Source organism: Notolabrus celidotus, chromosome 3, assembly GCF_009762535.1.
Source record: "Notolabrus celidotus isolate fNotCel1 chromosome 3, fNotCel1.pri, whole genome shotgun sequence".
In the NCBI taxonomy this organism is placed as follows: Eukaryota; Metazoa; Chordata; class Actinopteri; order Labriformes; family Labridae; genus Notolabrus; species Notolabrus celidotus.
In genome coordinates this window covers 14,427,725-14,445,050 of record NC_048274.1, presented here as the reverse complement: position 1 = coordinate 14,445,050, position 17,326 = coordinate 14,427,725, and the positions used below count along the sequence as shown (strand labels likewise).

Below are 17,326 nucleotides of genomic sequence, written 5' to 3'. Positions count from 1 at the left end.
CATTTTTTTAAATGTATGTCTTACTATCCATCTAGACAGATTTTTCTTAAATAGTAAATGTAGTTTCCAGAGAATTGAGAAAACAAAAGAAAAAACTTTCAAGCATCAATAAATCAAAAAAAGATCTATGTAAATACAACCACGAGTCTATTGAAAATAGTATGGTTTTTGATTTTGTACAATTTATATTGTTCCAATTAAGTTGTGTTAGAAATATACAATCAGTCGTTTTTTAAATATAAAACGTTTCATTGTTTGTATAACTTGACCCAATGTTGGATATCAAAACCTCTGCATCTTAAATGACTGTTAAACTTATTTTATGAGCAATAAAATGAGACGCTATTTGCTTCCAACATGGGCTAAATTTTCATTAGAACCCCTGAAAGTTAAATGTGACATAGTAGAGTATACCTATATCATTTTGAAGGTGATACAATATGTTAAGGCTTTATAATAACTCATATCACAACGTGCATCAGTCTAATGACTGAGTTTGGTAACCCTCTAAAATACTGCTGGGTTAAAAAAGGTATCTTCAGTGTTTTTTATTTGGGTTTATAACCTAGGAAGACAATTATTTTGAGATGTTTGAACTCATTATCTGTCATATCTTTTTTAAATGGTCAATTTTTTTCGTCCTATACCTGTAGCCTAATTTCTGGTATTTCTGAGAGAAAACTGAAGTGTGTGTGCATGCATTTAAAACCAAATTGTCCTTCTCTTTTTCTATGACCAATTTTAAAAAAAAAATTGTTTTTAACATTTTTACAACATCATAACACAATAGCTGAGAGAACACATTATCCATACAGGACCAAATTGTCCTTCTCTGATGGCTGTTGGCTCCGGATGTCACTGCCTCAATGTGGAGCCTATATGTGTTATAAGAAAAAAAAGTAGACCCCTTGTGGTGATAAGGGGAAACAGTTGCAGAAAGCTTAACGTGCTGTCGGCCTGCCGCGCGCTGCACGGTCTGAGCGCACCGAGTGGGAGGCGGCAACCTGCACAGACAATTACGCACACGCACTCGCTCCATAGTTGTTAGCTGTTTGTTCTGTGCGGAGGAAGACATCAAGGAGCCGCAAAAGAAAAAAAAACATGGAAAACGAGAAGAAGAAGAAGCTGAAGGAGAGATTTGGCCTGAGGCGGGACATCTTAAAAGAGTTCCTAGCGGAATTTCTGGGAATATTCGTCCTGATAGTGAGTACCTCCCTCTGCACCTGTCACCCAGCTTAAACAGCCGCTTTAAAGCTTTGAACCAGTATGCTAATAAAGTGTCAAACTGGGTCTCTGGGGACTTGGTCTGACTGCTGTCTCTCACATGTCTCTATTAGCAGATAGTATATTCTGGGAATAACAGACTCAGCCTTTGATGTGCTCAGCTGTAATTTGCTCTTGACAATCATGACAAGATGTGGCTCATGTGGGGAATGTTTTTCTCCCTCACATCTCCTCCAGAAGGGCTTTGTAACATAGCTTTTGAATCATTATCACTACAATAATAATTCATTTGAACCTAATTATGATGTTGTGAGGAAAAATAAAATGAAAAAAAGCATTTAATTTGTTATACAACATGACCACTCCTGATTAGAGGGGGATATCTGTGTTTCCTTTTCAATAAAATGTGCCTGTTTTTCAGTTTTCATAGTCTGGAATGAGCTCCACCTTTCTGTCCCATTCTCTGAGCCCATTTTAATGCAGCTTCCACAGCAGCCCTCTTTGTTTTTGGATGACTGGTCTTCTCCAACACTTTTGTGGGGCCGAATTACTTCTGCCTTTTAACTAATAAGTGGGGTATTCATTATTTTTTCGAGTCCCGACTTAGACAAATTGTCTGTGGCAGTCGCAGGCTGTTGGTAGACAAGAGGGCTAGTGTTAATGGCGGGTATAATTGGAATAATTAAAAACAATGAGTCTTTCTACCTCCACCCTTTGTGTTTTTGTTCCCCGTCTGTGTCCCAGCTCTTTGGATGTGGTTCTGTGGCCCAGACGGTGCTGAGTAAAGGGGGTCTCGGGGAGCCTTTGACCATCCACATAGGTTTCACTCTGGGAGTCATGATGGCCGTCTACATGGCAGGAGGAGTGTCAGGTAAAAAGTATCCCTCTATCACAACACTTCCTCATCCTGTTTCTCACTCTTGGGGGTAATGGTTATTCTACAGATCAGATTATGGATTATCCGATACATTTAATAGTCAACAAAATGTCAGAAAAAGATGACAGGTAACACTTTAGTAGATAATGATTGTTTAACCTACAACCAAAACTAAGGGATGTTCTAATAACATTGCAATAAAATACACTCAATATCCTCCCCAGAAGGAAAATGATGAATGATCACTTGATGTGTGATATCATGACTTAATGTCTGAGCTCTGTCTGGAATCGTGTTGGCATGAATAGCCAAGTTTCTCTTTCCTTAAGAAAGTAATTTTTATCAGCTCTCAGTGAAAGAAAAAAACTTTAAATTCTTCTGATACTTTCGCCGAAAAGTCCAAACACAGCCATGTAACAAAGGTCATGACTGTGTTTGTCTGTAGGGGAGATGCGATCTTTGGTCGTGGATATCTGCCACAACAACCTTCTCCTCCAGGTCACCCTGTATCACTTTTATCTCAATTATTTACACAAAAAACTTTGAATACTTGATATCATTTAATCAGCTGATTAATCTAGAACAAATACAAGTTTGGAGATATTGAGTACTGATAAATGGGAATCTATAGAACAGCAAAAATAGAGATAGGAAGTAACAGTTGTTTAACCTCACAGAGCCCTGATAGGCATGTTGAGAAGAAGTGATAGGTGCTCATTAATCAGCTATCGAGGGATGCACACTGATGAAGTTTAAGTTGCAAAACGACCATTCATTTTTTGGGGTTTGTTTCCATCATTGTTCCAAAGAGAGGACAGTTAGCTTAGCTTAGTCTTAAAACAGAGGGGTGAAACCTTTCACTATTTTACAAAGTTTATCTAATAGACGTTTCTTTTTTTTGCAATAACAACTTTCCATAAAACTATCCGGGACTGTTTGGAGTTACTGATACCACTGAAGAAAAGTCAGAACTGTAACCACCTGTAAAACATTGAGTTAACATAACACATCAGTTTAATATGGCTTTAATAACATGTGAAATCTAATTTGTTAGCTTAAAGTTGCTGGTTGGGTGATTTGATTTGATTTGATTGCTTTTTCCACCTGTGCTGAGCAAAGCTAATCAGCTCAGGTATATGTTTTCTCATAGTTATAAAAGTAGCAACAATATTCTCACCCAGGATTAAGCATTATTTCACAAAAATCTACACATTTCCTTCATAAGCCTTTAAAAATCCCTGTCCTGTCAACCTTGACTTGAAGATGGCTCATGTACATATATGAACTTTAACTGTGTCAGAAATAACAGTGTGTCAACATGGATAAGGCTTTTCATTTCTTTGTTTACTGTTAGCTGTTGTGATCGCTCTGACTCATGCTAAAGCGTTAGCCCCCTTGCGCTACATGTTTAATGAGAAGAGTTGTAAAGCTTCAGAGGAATAGCAGAAAAGCCTGAGGACAGCGGGGTCAATATATGGAGAGCTTTTACTGCATGACTGGGCCATTCAGCCGCGGGGTCCACAGCTCAGTGGGAAGCTTCTGTCCGACGACATCTCTGAAGATGATCATAGGTATTGGACTAATGAGCTTTACTGGGGCAGGGGTCTCTGGAGAGGAAGGGGGTCAGGTGTGACAAGCCTGGCTTTCTAGGCTTCCCTGGCAGGGAGGCCCCATAAGAGAAGAAAACACAATTGTTTTCACTTTGTAGTCCCAGATTTTAGATGACAGTGTACCGTAAGTGTGACACATCATGGTCACTCTAATGACCTGCAGTCTACGTGTGCCTTAAGCAGATTCAGGCAGATTATGTCAGATGCAATTCAGACAGGCAGGTCTGGCTGGTTGTCGTGGTCAGTGTTTGTGAACAGGATGGGGAGATTAACAATGGGCGCATGGCTGATACCCCCAGTGGTGTTACCACAGCGAGGTCACAGCCAAGATCCCAGAGTGTTAAATAAATGACCCCACACTGCCATCACAGCCCACTAACATTTGGCTGGAATGTGTTCAAACAAGCCTCTTAAGGACAATGTAGAATATGGGAAAACAGACTCTGGAGGCAAAAACAGACCCTCTCGCCCGCTCTTTGTTTGAAAATACCCTGAAAGTCCTCAATGAGTGAGCAGCAGAGGGTTTGAACAGAAGCGCTAACTGATCAGACAGCCTGTCACTGACTGGTTTAATCCACTGAACTCAGTTCACCTTATCTGGTAAGACAAGGCACAAGAAACACACCAAACTGTCAGCAGCTGAGATGCATTGTGGGTAATGAAGGTGCTATGTTTTTTCTGTTTGCTTGTTTTCATTGTGACTTTTCTGATAGTATTATACAAGTCTGTTTTTTAAGTCAAAGGCAACAAATGTTCACAAGTTTTATGATGCTTTGAGAAAACTTGGGACTTTTTTTTTGCATTTTCACAGTTAGTTAGACCAGGATAAAGAAACTCATGATGGATCATTTTTACTATAATCTGACATTTTATAGAATAAACTGAGTCGCTCAAAAATAATTATAATAACTTTTTTTGAAAAGAAATCCTGAGTGACAGCCCTATTTTTTTTATCTAGAAAATCTGAGTAATTTTTTCATTCATTTGTCATTGCTGTACTGTCCTATTTACAATACTGCGTTGTGATATACCTTTATATAAGTGCTTGACAGTTTCATTATTTTTTGTTACATTGTTCCAGGAGCCCACGTGAACCCGGCAGTCTCTCTGGCCATGGTGATCCTGGGGAAGCTGCCTCTAAAGAAGTTCCCTGTGTATGTTCTAGCACAATTCCTTGGGGCTTTTGCCGGATCCTGTGCTGTCTATGGGTTGTATTATGGTGGGTGTTGATGCATGCATGCCTCCAATACAAGAGAGGTTATCTGTATGACGTTTTTATTAAACCTAGTCGATCAAGTCAGAAATGCTGACTGAACTGTGATCATCAGGGTAATTAAGTTTGGCTGCTTCAAAAGAGGCCCAATAGAAAAAAAATACAAAAACATGTTATGCTACACTTTACAGTTTAACATGTGAGTTATGACTGTAATTATAAAAGATAATGATTCATGAAATTCTAAGTAATGATTGCATTATTGTTTGCTTATATTTACCCTATTATTTTTTCCACAGATGCTTTAATGGATTATACCAATGGACAATTCATTGTTAGTGGTGAAAATGCAACAGCCAACATTTTTGCATCATATCCTGCAAAACACCTCTCCGTCCTTAACGGGTTTGTTGATCAGGTGAGACTGAAGACAAACTTGCATTATAATTTCATTGAAATAGACCATAAGGTGTCGTGTAAAAACTCTACTAAAGCTAATAAATCTGAATTCTATCTCAACAACATGTTTCCCTATAATGACATATAAGGGAAACATTTGATTGAGTCTTGTTTTAGTTGCTAGTTTTAGTTGCTAGCTTTAGTGGGCTTTTTCCTGTTTCCATTTATGGAATTATTGATGTGAGCTAGATAGAAAACCTTTTCCAATGGGATTCTGTGTGTATGGAAGCCACTAGAGCATACAGAGATTCATACAGAGATGCATGAGAGCATGCATTTAGTGCAGTCATGGGCATGAATGGCAGTATAAATGGACATGCGAGTTGTTTTATGGAGTATGAACAATTCTGCTGCAACACTGAGAATAACTTCCATCTGTTCAGGATGAGTAGAAGGCCAGATGCTCATGTTAGTTTGTGTATTTGTGAAGGTCATTAAAGCATCAAATGTTTTTATTTTTAATTAGGACAACCCCATGGCTAACATCAAAGTTCACATATATCTGAAGAGTAACAATAGACTTTCTATTAACTGAGTATAGGCTCTGTTGGTGTCTTTTAGTGTTTGGTATTTGGGACACAGACTATGTCTTAAGGGCGTCAAATGAGAGTGTACTAAGTTAACCAAATGTTACATTTTCACCAATATTTCAGATCATCTTTTCAGCTTTGGAAGTTTATATTATTTTTACATTACAAACAAACTCGATAGTGTTTTTCGTACACAGCCATAGAGCTTCATAGTAAAGCTGCCCCATTGAGACTCAAACCAGGGGAAAGGGGAAGCCCCATAATAAGCTTAGACAAAATTACAGGGCAGAGGTCAGGACAGCAGATGAGGTTATACAAAATATACCCTCAACAACAACAACAGCAAACAAACAAACAAAGATATACAACTGGACAATGATGATGCTGTGCTAATTACCTGGTTCTTTTGTTCTTAAGGTAATTGCAACTGCTGCGTTGATCCTGTGCATCTTGGCCATCACGGACAGGAAGAATATTGGAGCTCCAAAAGGAGTGGAGCCTCTGTGCATCGGTCTGATCATCATGGCCATCGGCGTGTCCATGGGTCTGAACTGTGGTTACCCCATCAACCCGGCGCGAGACCTCGGCCCACGGTTCTTCACAGCTGTGGCTGGGTGGGGCATGGAAGTATTCAGGTAATTATACAGAGAACATTTCCTGTTGTTACGTGTTTTGGAAAATACAAGTATAAAAAACAGAATTTAAGTTAAGATACTTTCAGCTGAGTTTAGACTTTAAACTTACATGAGCCTCTTTCTTGAGAGGACCGGGAGACTCTTGTGTACTGCTGCTCTCACTCCCAGCACCTCCTGAGACGTAGTCGATGTTTGATGTAAGAGACTTTGACCAAGTGGCTGCTTCACTCTATCACACATGAAGAGCAGCGTTTAAAGATACATCACTGCTCTTTCCACAATCTAAATAAATATTTCAAAGACCATGCATGTATTTCCTGCATCTTAAATAAGGACAGTGGGATTTTATTTAAAGTCAGCAGGGTGAGTTTCCATGCACATAAATATAAAATATTCAGTGCTTTATTACTGAAATGGCTCAATTGTACATTTCTCTGTTTCTCTTTCTTCTTTATCATCACATCTGTTTCTAGTTTTCATTCTTTACTTTTGTTTTAATTCATATTATTCACACTTCACTGTGTGTTTAAAGAACGTGATTTTGGTCAGATTTGGATGTACACAACATATTGAGTAAATACGTTTTTTGTTCCTCTTGAGGGCAGCAGAAACAGGTTTAGACACAGCTTATGAAAAAGCTGCTGTAAAAACAGCTGAATATTGTTATTCATCAATGAACTGAAAACTCATTATTGCGGTCCATTACAGATGGCAGCTAAGGGTGGAGGAGATGATTGTTGGAGTATGTAGGAATCTGGCCGGTGTTCTAATTGATTCATTGATGCCTTTATTTTAAACATGTAAAATATAGAATGAACAGTAGTTATAAAGACAAACAACAAGGAAGTAAAGTCAACAAAGTCCATCAGCAGGTGTTTAAACATTTCAATTTAAGCATGCAAAAAGAAGAGGGAAGGAACCTATTTACTCCCCTTTTTTTAATAGTAATTTTCATATCAAAACTCCATTATTGAAGTCCTGAGATTGCATACGAGATAGCATAATAATTGTGATCATTAAATTCAATTAAAACAAGCATAATTGCATAAAGCAAGAATAATATATTCCCTTAAATCTAGCACTCTACACCTATTAAACTGTCTGAATCGATTGAACTAGAGTTTTCGTTAAGATTGCTCTTCTTTACAAAAATATCTGACGTAATTTCATCAAAGACAATTGCTTCAACCACTCAGAGGTGCAAATGCAACGAAACAGAAGTGATATCATCATGCAGAGTGTCACCCTCATGTCACAGAGTTTTACATTTCATTTACTGTCTGCACATTGCACGTTGCAAAGGACAAAGTGCCCCCCTGCCTAACTTCAACTTTGGACTTAGTCAAGAATACAAACAGAGCGGTCACGTTTAAAAACTAAACATGTATGTAAACTGTATGGCTCAAAACAGCAGACTGTTTACTGTACTCTTCCAGGATAACAGAGTTCATATTTCCAGTATCTGCAAGCACATATAGTCTGGTGAACAACCTTTTATGATCTATCGATTGTCTGTGCAGGGCCTAATATTAGTCCTCTGTTGTTCTGCATGAAGTCGAGATTTTTGTTGAGTTTGAGTATCTTATTCTAAACTTGCTGTGGTAAAGTAGTGTGATCCTTTGAGAAGTTTAAACACATTCCTATGCTTCCCTTCATCAGACTTTGAGGATGACAATGTTGGATAGTGCTGACTTATTCAGTTAGTCAAGCCTTTTTTCTCCAAAATCCTTGATATATGGAAGAGGCAGGTTGAACTGTTGCACCCAAATCCAAAGCTGTCAGTATTTCAGAAGCTGATCTCCTCCACTCACTGGACTCTTTCCACGGTGGAGCTTTTTTAACCCGTAATTTAACTCTGCTGCAGGTTGTGTTCAGTGTTTATTTTGTTCTTTATAAACTTCTCCTGATAACGTCAGTGTTGTGCCTGCTGATAAAAACATTTCTTTCTGCTGAGATGATGAATAGTTCACGAGAAAGTCTTTGAGGTGCTCAAAAGATCTTCACTCTAGCTCCTCAGAGTCCTATGTCTGGGTCTTTGCAGACATACAACCAAAGAAAGTACAGCCTTTAATCGCTCTCCGATACCTTAATCTTCCCTCCTGCCACATACATTTCCTCTGAATATTTGTTTGTAGGGTTTTGATTACCTCTTAACATTGAAAACCCAAACATCTTTTTCAAGATTCCCGTATCTGTGCGACTGATGACAGATTTATGCTGCTTGTGTCTTCACACTCAGCAGCCCATTTATTATTGACACTGCCCTGGCCTTTTCTTTTTAACCCCTGCTCTTCAAATTGTCTTTTCATGCTGAGGCTGAAATACATTGATAGAAGAGGAATATGTGGTGATCAAACTAGGAACAATACTCAGATAATAATAATGCAGATAATGATGCCCTAATAAATACAAAAAGCAGGACTGGAGTTAGTGTTGTTTAATACTGATTATTCATTTTTATTTTTTAAGTAACACAATATTAAGCAGTTGAAGACGACATGTCTCAATTCCACAGCTTTAGCAAAGACCAGATGGCTCTTATGACTACACAAATATGTTGCTTTAATGCATATATAAGCCCTTGGTCCCATCAGGTTTATAACATGCATAAACTAAGTCCCTAATCTTACATAATCTTTTACATTTCTGATACAAACACAGTAGTTTCAAATGCTGTGTAATATATACATATATAAAAGTAAAGTCAGGCTTAAGATGATGTTAATCACACCCCTTTTCAGCGTGTAAAGGTCAGCACTTGGCTGCCTTCAATATCCACATGGCTTTAATTTGACCAACTGGGTGTCTGTCTCCCTCCTGGTTGGATCATCTTGAGTGTGGCAATAGATTAAAGTCTATAATCCAGCAATATCCCTCCTTTAGTCTACTTCCTGTGTAGAGAGAAAAGTGACCTGCTCAAATGCTTGTTTACCTTTCGTCCTGTGCATCAGCTGTAGTAACTGCAGCCCTTTCACCCGCAGTAACGGCTCTTTACAGGTGTATTGACCAGCAGGACACTAATCTCTGTCTGGCTCTGTCTGGGGTTGGCCAAAGTGAATGAGGACATGTGTATTAGGTGTAGCAAACAGAGCGCCTTAAGACTTTGTTGTAATCTGGGATAACTTCTTATAACCTGCCTCTGGTAGGATGATGTAAAAGAAACATTCAGATCGCAGAGGTCATGCTCATTATTTAATTTAAAAGAGAACCAGACAGATAAAACATTTATTAAGTTATAGGGGTGAAGCTGCTTCAGACTTTCATAATGCCGCACTTATGTTAGAAGTTGATAACCTTAGATAAGGGTGACCATAATTAAGAGTATTTGATTTCTAAGTAGGTTGAAAGTCAGGGTCAAAAGTTGTTTAAAAGATTGGTAAACTTTTCACATTAAGTTGTATTATATAATTTTGTAATGATATTGTATCATATCATATCATATCATATTGTATTAGATTGTATTGTATTGTATTAGAATGTATTGTATCATATCCTGGTATTGCATCCCAACATATCTTGTCATTATCATATCCAAGCAGCAACCTCTGGTCTTGACAAAAGAAGCTGATATGAAAGTGCTAAAAACTGTTGATCCCGGCAGCGCAGACTGGTATTTCGGACCTGAAACGTCACCACTCTGGTGGTGAAGGAGCCAGAGTTAGTGCAGGAGATGTAGAGGTACTAGCTGAATATAGTTAGACTTACCTCCTTGCACTGCACCAGCTCTGGAACCAACCTCATGGAGAGGGGAAGAGTTGCCTAGGGGAAGAGGTGCAGAGGGGCTGTGGGGATACTCTCTAGCCCCTGGCTGAGTGCCTCCGTGTTGGGGTTCTTCCCAGAGAATGAGAGGGTCGCCTCTTTGCAACTTCAGGTCACAAGGAGGAAGGCTCTGGCTGTTGTAACTTGTTTGTGCATTCACACCAATATGTTCGGAGTACCCAGCCTTCTTGGAGTCTCTGGGCGGGGTTCTGAAGGAATTCCAACTGGGGATTTGAAAATTCTTCTTGGGAACTACTTGGTATCGGATCACCATAGGCCTAAGATCAATGATCAACTTTGTAGTTCCATCATCTGATCTGCAGCTGTTTGTTTTGGACTATAGTGTAAAGAGGGGGGCAGAGCTGAGTTGGGATGCAAACCCAACATGTAGTGCGGGTGAACTTGGAACAACTTGTGGAGGCCCCTGTCCTTGAGGTCTTCAACAAAGGGATTTCTTGCTGGGGGCATACTGGGGTAGGTTGGGGACATGGAATCTGAATGAGCCATGGTCAAAGCCTCCATTGTGGAAGCACCTGCTGGAGGTTGTGGCTTCAAGGCTGTTGGTGCCTGTCGTGGCCCTGAAACCCAGTGTTGGACACCACCTGTGGGTGGAGCCGTCGAGCTGAAGAAGGAGGCCTTTGGGCTTGTCTGGCCCAGGGGTCCCTGGAAGCAGCAGACAGGTACCAGGTGGCTAGGAGGGCTGCTACCTTAGTGGTTGTTTTACTCAGTGGAGTAAAACGTCAGGTAACCCAGGAGGAGAGACAGGGATTGGCTCAGGCTGTTCTCATCAGGGTTGGAGAACTGCTGACCTGGGCATATCATCAGGTGGTGGAAGGAACACTTTGAGGAACTCCTAAATCCGGCTGACACGTCCTCCAAAGAGGAGGCAGAGTCAGATGAGTCTGATCGGCTGAAGACTCAGGGAAAGCCTCATCCATATCCTTGGCAGAGGTTGCTGAGGAAGTCAAAAAGCTCCTTAGTGGCAAGGCGCCAGGTGTAGATGAGATTCGCCACGAGATGCTGAAGGCTCTGGACATGGACAGGTTGTCTTGGCTGACACACCTCTTTAATGTCGCATGGAGGTCCAGGACAGTCCTTGTGGAGTGGCAGACCGGGATGGTGGTTCCATTTTTTTTTTTTTTAAAAAGGGACCAGAGAGTAAACTCCAATTTACGGGGTTCACTACTTAGCCCTCCAGGCAATGCTGACTCTTGGTTGCTGGAAAGGAGGCTCTGGCCAATTGTCAAACCTCAGATATAGGAGGCACAATGCAGTTTTCATCCTGGCCGTGGGAGAGTGGAACAACGCTTTGCTTCTGAAGGGGACTTGTGACTTTAGGGGAATTTTTGGGGGGGTACTGCAGGATTAAGGGGTTCTGGTGCCATTACTGCGAGCCACCCTTATCACCAATTCTGTTCCTGATCTTCATGCACAGAATCTTAAGGGGATGAGGGGCTCCAATTTTAAGGGTCTCAGAGTTTCATCTCTGCTTTGTGCAGATGATTGGTTCAGTTGGCTTCTTCAGGTTCTCCAACAGGCATTGGGGGATGGAGCTAAATGGAGTATATATATAAAGCTTATAAAATAAAGAGCGGCACCATTACTGACTGCAGGCAGTGCGCGCAGGGACACACTTACCCACAGGCCGACATTCAAACACACACACACACACACACACACAAACACACACACACACACACACACACACACACACACACACACACACACTCCCTCCCCGTCAGTTTCCCCTTTCTCACCAACTCCAGTATTCCGCTGTCCCTCTCCGTTACACAGCATCGCCAGGGGAGCACACCTGTAGGCCTATTGCTTTATCCCACATACACTCAACACTCAAACACTACAGCACACGTAGCACCGCTCACCGCTTAGGTGCGTCCCGTTTCCGCATATTAGGTAGGGTCTATGGCGGGCGAAAAGTGCCACATGGGTGTGAAAATAAAATGTTTGTATGTTGGAGTATTTTACCCCCTAAAAACGTGGTTTAGGGTGAAGTTAATTACTACCAGAGTATAGTGATAAATATATCGTTATTGGGGTTTATATTGTTGTTTTTTCTTTTCTTGTTTTATTGTTAAAAAGTAATGTTTGTTAAAAATGTTGGCAATTAGTGACACCCAGTGGGAGGAGTCACTGGCTATATAAATTGGCTGTGTTGAGTTCCCTCTGGCAGGTTTTTGTCTGGCATGAAGAAGGTAGCTTGCTGAGCAGTGTCTGTTCACTGATCCTGTCTATGATTGTTTCTTTTGTCAGTAGTCTTTTGAGTTGTTGTTTTTTTTGTTCCTCACTTTGTTCTTTGTAAATATTCTGCACTACACTGAGGCCGGCACCAATAAATATTTCATCTCAGTTTTTTCGACTACGCCTGTGGGTTTTTCAAAACGTCAGTGGATGAGAGGAGAACCTTGCAACAATGACATATAAAGCTTTTACAGACAGTCATTCCATCACCTTTACCAGTGTGAGGTCAGTCCTAGACAGGAAGTTATTTGAGGGGCTTTAAAATAATCAGCAACTTAGCCACATTGTCTGATATCATCCTATCATATGATATATTGTGGTATGGAATGGTATGGTATGGTACGGTATATCATGATACTGATGGTATGGTATGGTACGGTATATCATGATATGGTATGGTATGGTGTGGTACGGTATATCATGGTATGGTATGGTGCAGTATGATATGATATGATGTGGTATGGTATGGTATGGTATGGTACGGTATATCATGATATGGTATGGTATGGTATGGTACGGTATATCATGATATGGTATGGTATGGTATGGTGTGGTACGGTATATCATGGTATGGTATGGTGTAGTATGATATGATGTGGTATGGTATGGTATTGTATGGTTTGGTATATCATGGTATGGTATGGTATAGTATGATATGATATGATATGATATAATATAATATGATATGATATGGTATGGTATGGTATATTATGGTATAGTATGATATAGTATGATATGGTATGGTATGGTATTATATAATATGGTATGGTTTGGTATGTTATAGTATGATATAATATGATATGATATGGTATGGTATGATATGGTATGGTATGGTATATTATGGTATGGTATGGTGTGGTATGATGGCATGGTATGGTATGCTATGCTATGCTATGATATGATATGATATGATATGATATGATATATGATATGATATGATATGGTATGGTATGATATGATATGATATGATATGATATTATATGATATGATATCATATGATATGATATGATATGATATGGTATGGTATGGTATAGTATGATATGATATGATATGGTATGGTATGGTATGATATGATATGATATGATATGATATGATATGATATGATATGATATGGTATGGTATGATATGATATGATATGATATGGTATGGTATGGTATGATATGATATGATATCATATGATATGATATGGTATGGCATGGTTTGGTATGGTATGGTCTGGTATGGTATGGTATATTATGGTATGGTATGGTATGATATGATATGATATGATATGATATGATATGATATGATAGGATAGGATAGGATATGATAGGATAGGATGTGATGTGATGTGATGTGATGTGATGTGATATGATATGATATGATATGATGGGATATGGTATGGTATATTCACTGTCCTGAGTTGTTCTCTAATAGAAATGCTTGTAATGCACAAACTCTCACTGGCTGATAAACTTTCTCATCACTCCCATCCCCCAGTTTGTACTGTAGTCTTTCCTATTCTGTTAAAAAAAGGTCTTATGTCACTGCCTGATTACATAAAGGCTGTGTAGTGTAGGACATTTCAGTGGCTTTGATGGGTAAATCCATGCAGAATGCTGTATTCATAATGTTGAATACATACACATGAAGCTTGTCATAATAATGAATATGTATTGGTCTTCATCACTGCAGTGCTGGAGGTTGCTGGTGGTGGATCCCTGTGGCTGGACCCATGGTGGGCGGAGCAGTTGGAGCAGGCGTGTACTTTCTGTTCATAGAGTTACACCATACTGAGCCTGAAAAACAGGAGGAGAATAACGTGCAGGACAAATATGAAATGATTACTATAAGTTAAATCTTAGATGTAAGGTTACAGAGCAAATCAACAACACAGCTGAGTTTCACCTCAAAACACAAAAATGCCCTTCCAGGTAAAGCATTTATCTACATCTAACTCAGTGAACATTTACAGGACATTAATAAAAAACATCTATCTGACTTCATATTAAAAAGTCATTTAAACAATTTCATAAATGTTTTCAAAGTCTCCTTTTGTAGAATATGTTGTTTAACTAACAGGGCTCTTTCATATATTAATGTTTTCAACCTGCTTGATAAAATTAATTCTCTTTAAGCATCAAACTTTTCCTTTCAGTCCATTTCATAACTTTGAATGGAGATTCTCATTTACATTACAGCTGTGCAGTATTCTTTATAGTCACACAGCGTAATATCATTAGACACATTTGCCAAGTTTCTCTACAGCATTTTTTATTTCCACATTTTTACCTAAGATTAGCATGTAGCACTTATAATCCAGGTGAGTTTACATGAAAGTGTAGTCAAGTCATTATTTTTAGCCAATGTGTTACAGCATGGATGTTTATGTAGAGTTCTTTCCTTCTATTCATTTCATCCTTTGCATGTGTAAACAGATGTGCGATTGATTGCTTTGTTTTATTGTGTTGTAGCTGTATTACCCATTTATTTAGCAAATCCTGCCTTAAAAATGATTACACCAGTTTGCTGACTTTTTCAACATCTTTATGTCACAGAGCTTTTGCTGTACTGATGGATAACAAATTTACAAAATATTTTTTTCCAGCAAAAAATGTTCTCGTATGTCCGTGAATCCTTGAGAAACTTGATGCATTTTAAACCTAAAGTTGGATAAAGTATTTGAAAAGGAACAATATTTCTTTTAATTGTTAAATGGAGGTGTAAAGCACAAAGGACAATTCTATGTAAAATGTTCTTTTGAGATTTGAAATGCTTGTATCCAGTGAGCACAGACGTGTATATTAGCATGCTGAGGGTTGAACAAGCATCAAAATGAACCTTAATCAAGCCTTGTACTGTTTAATAACAAGTCTAAACAGTAAGGGTTATGTAATACACAAGAAACTGTGACAATCACTTGAATTTAGAGGGTTTTCTGTAGTTTGTTTTATATGATTATGTGAAACAGGAAAAAGTTAAGAGTTAGTGGCACAACATCGAAGAGTGATCCTAGATTAAATATGTATTTGGTACATCTTTTGGTACATTTCTTGCCCTGTTCTACACTTTGATGTTGTCACTTCTGTCATGAAATAACCTCTTGAACTTTTTGTCTGTGTTTTTTTTGTTGTTATTTCCAGTTGCTTTTTCTAAGGTAGTTTACTAACATTATTTTCTGGAGCACTGTATGTCTGAATAAGCTATTTTTCATTTACATTATTCTCTGTCATTATTCTCTGTATCTTAATATTGAGTACAATTTGATGATTTGATTTGTTTGTTCACACTTGTTATGTAGATTTTCTTAAAGATATAAATGATCAGTGGTAGAGTATTTTGTGGTACACAAATGGAACTTAATGTGAGTATGATGCTGCACAAAAGGTACCTGATGTTTTCATTCATAAAACATCAAACGTCAAAGGTTGAGTAATAAATTATACAAACTCCACTGCAAACACTCAGTCATTTTTACAACCAAAAACATTCCACGCAGGTTTTCTGAAAAAAAAGCATTTAATCTTTCTTTGATGAAAATACAATTTTGTGGAGAGATGTATGAGAAGAATATTTTGTCTAAGTGTGTTACAGATATTTGCTCTTTACTTTATTTGAAATACTGACAGCCAGGCTTTATGGGATAACCCAACTGTCCCTTTTCACATATAAGGTTTTGATGTGCTCTGATAGAAAAAGAACAAACAGCTGCTTCAGCACAGCTGCATCAGTTTCAGGGTCGTGTTTTTTTTCATGCTGCCTCTCTGTCACTCTGACACTTAAAGAGGACAGTGCCATCGTTAAATATTAATCTTCATCAACAACTTACCACAAATACCATTGTTTTCTGTAAAAATGTTATCTAAAACTTGCATGTAATTCTGTCTATAGAACATATTCTACCAATTTATCAGATATTACTGAACTCTTGAGAGAAATTATAAAACCAAGAAAAGTTGAAGATGACAATCTTAAAAACAGACTTAGGGCAATTTAATATTCCATTTCTTCTATTTGATACAAATATGATTGATTTTAGTTTGATGCCATCTGAAAAGGACCAGACTGGCAAATACATCCCTGTTCTCAAAAAAGGTCTACAGCTGACCCAATTTGTCTTCACAAAAAAAGATGTACAAGATCACACACACACACACGTGCACACACACACAGTCAGTTACAGATCAATTCCAGGCATCTATTCCAATCAAATCTTCATTACTCTTGTTTAGGGCACTCACTCAACAAATAAAGCCATGCACATTCAGCATGAGTGGTGAGTACAGCAAAAATACAAGAAATGACAACTAGAAAAGCTTACATAACTTCATGCAGAATAGATGAAGACTGACTGTTTTTGCGCTTCAGTGGTTTGAGAGCTCTTCCTCAGAGTGCATGCTCCCTTTGACATAAATGATAATAGCTTTATGTAATAATGGATCACACTCGCTACTGTGCATGAGCCTTTGGTTCGCATGCAGAGTTCACTCCAGTTTTTATTCTTGATCCCAAAAGGAATTGTGTGGAATGTATCCTCATAAAAGCCTTGATTCATTCTCATGCTGTATTTGATTCATAATATGCTGTATATCTTTTGTTTTATGAAATGGAAGCAGCTGTATTTTAGTACTTTGTTCATATACCTACTGGCTGCTGAAACAGCTTTCCCAGACACAGCAGCAAATACATACATAACACACAAAAGCAAACAGATCTACACACACACACACACACACACACACACACACACACACACACACACACACACACACACACACACA

General features: G+C 38.6%; 1 protein-coding gene across 1 annotated transcript; it reads left to right on the top strand.

Moving 5' to 3' along the window:
- Window positions 1-1,072: 1,072 nt before the first annotated feature.
- Window positions 1,073-15,999, top strand: aqp9b (aquaporin 9b). Its single transcript, XM_034678775.1, has 6 exons — window positions 1,073-1,203; window positions 1,969-2,095; window positions 4,793-4,930; window positions 5,224-5,342; window positions 6,331-6,548; window positions 14,241-15,999. The coding sequence occupies exons 1-6, from the start codon at window positions 1,102-1,104 to the stop codon at window positions 14,401-14,403; spliced, it is 867 nt and encodes a 288-aa protein (XP_034534666.1). The 5' UTR covers window positions 1,073-1,101; the 3' UTR covers window positions 14,404-15,999.
- The last annotated feature ends 1,327 nt before the right edge of the window (window positions 16,000-17,326 follow it).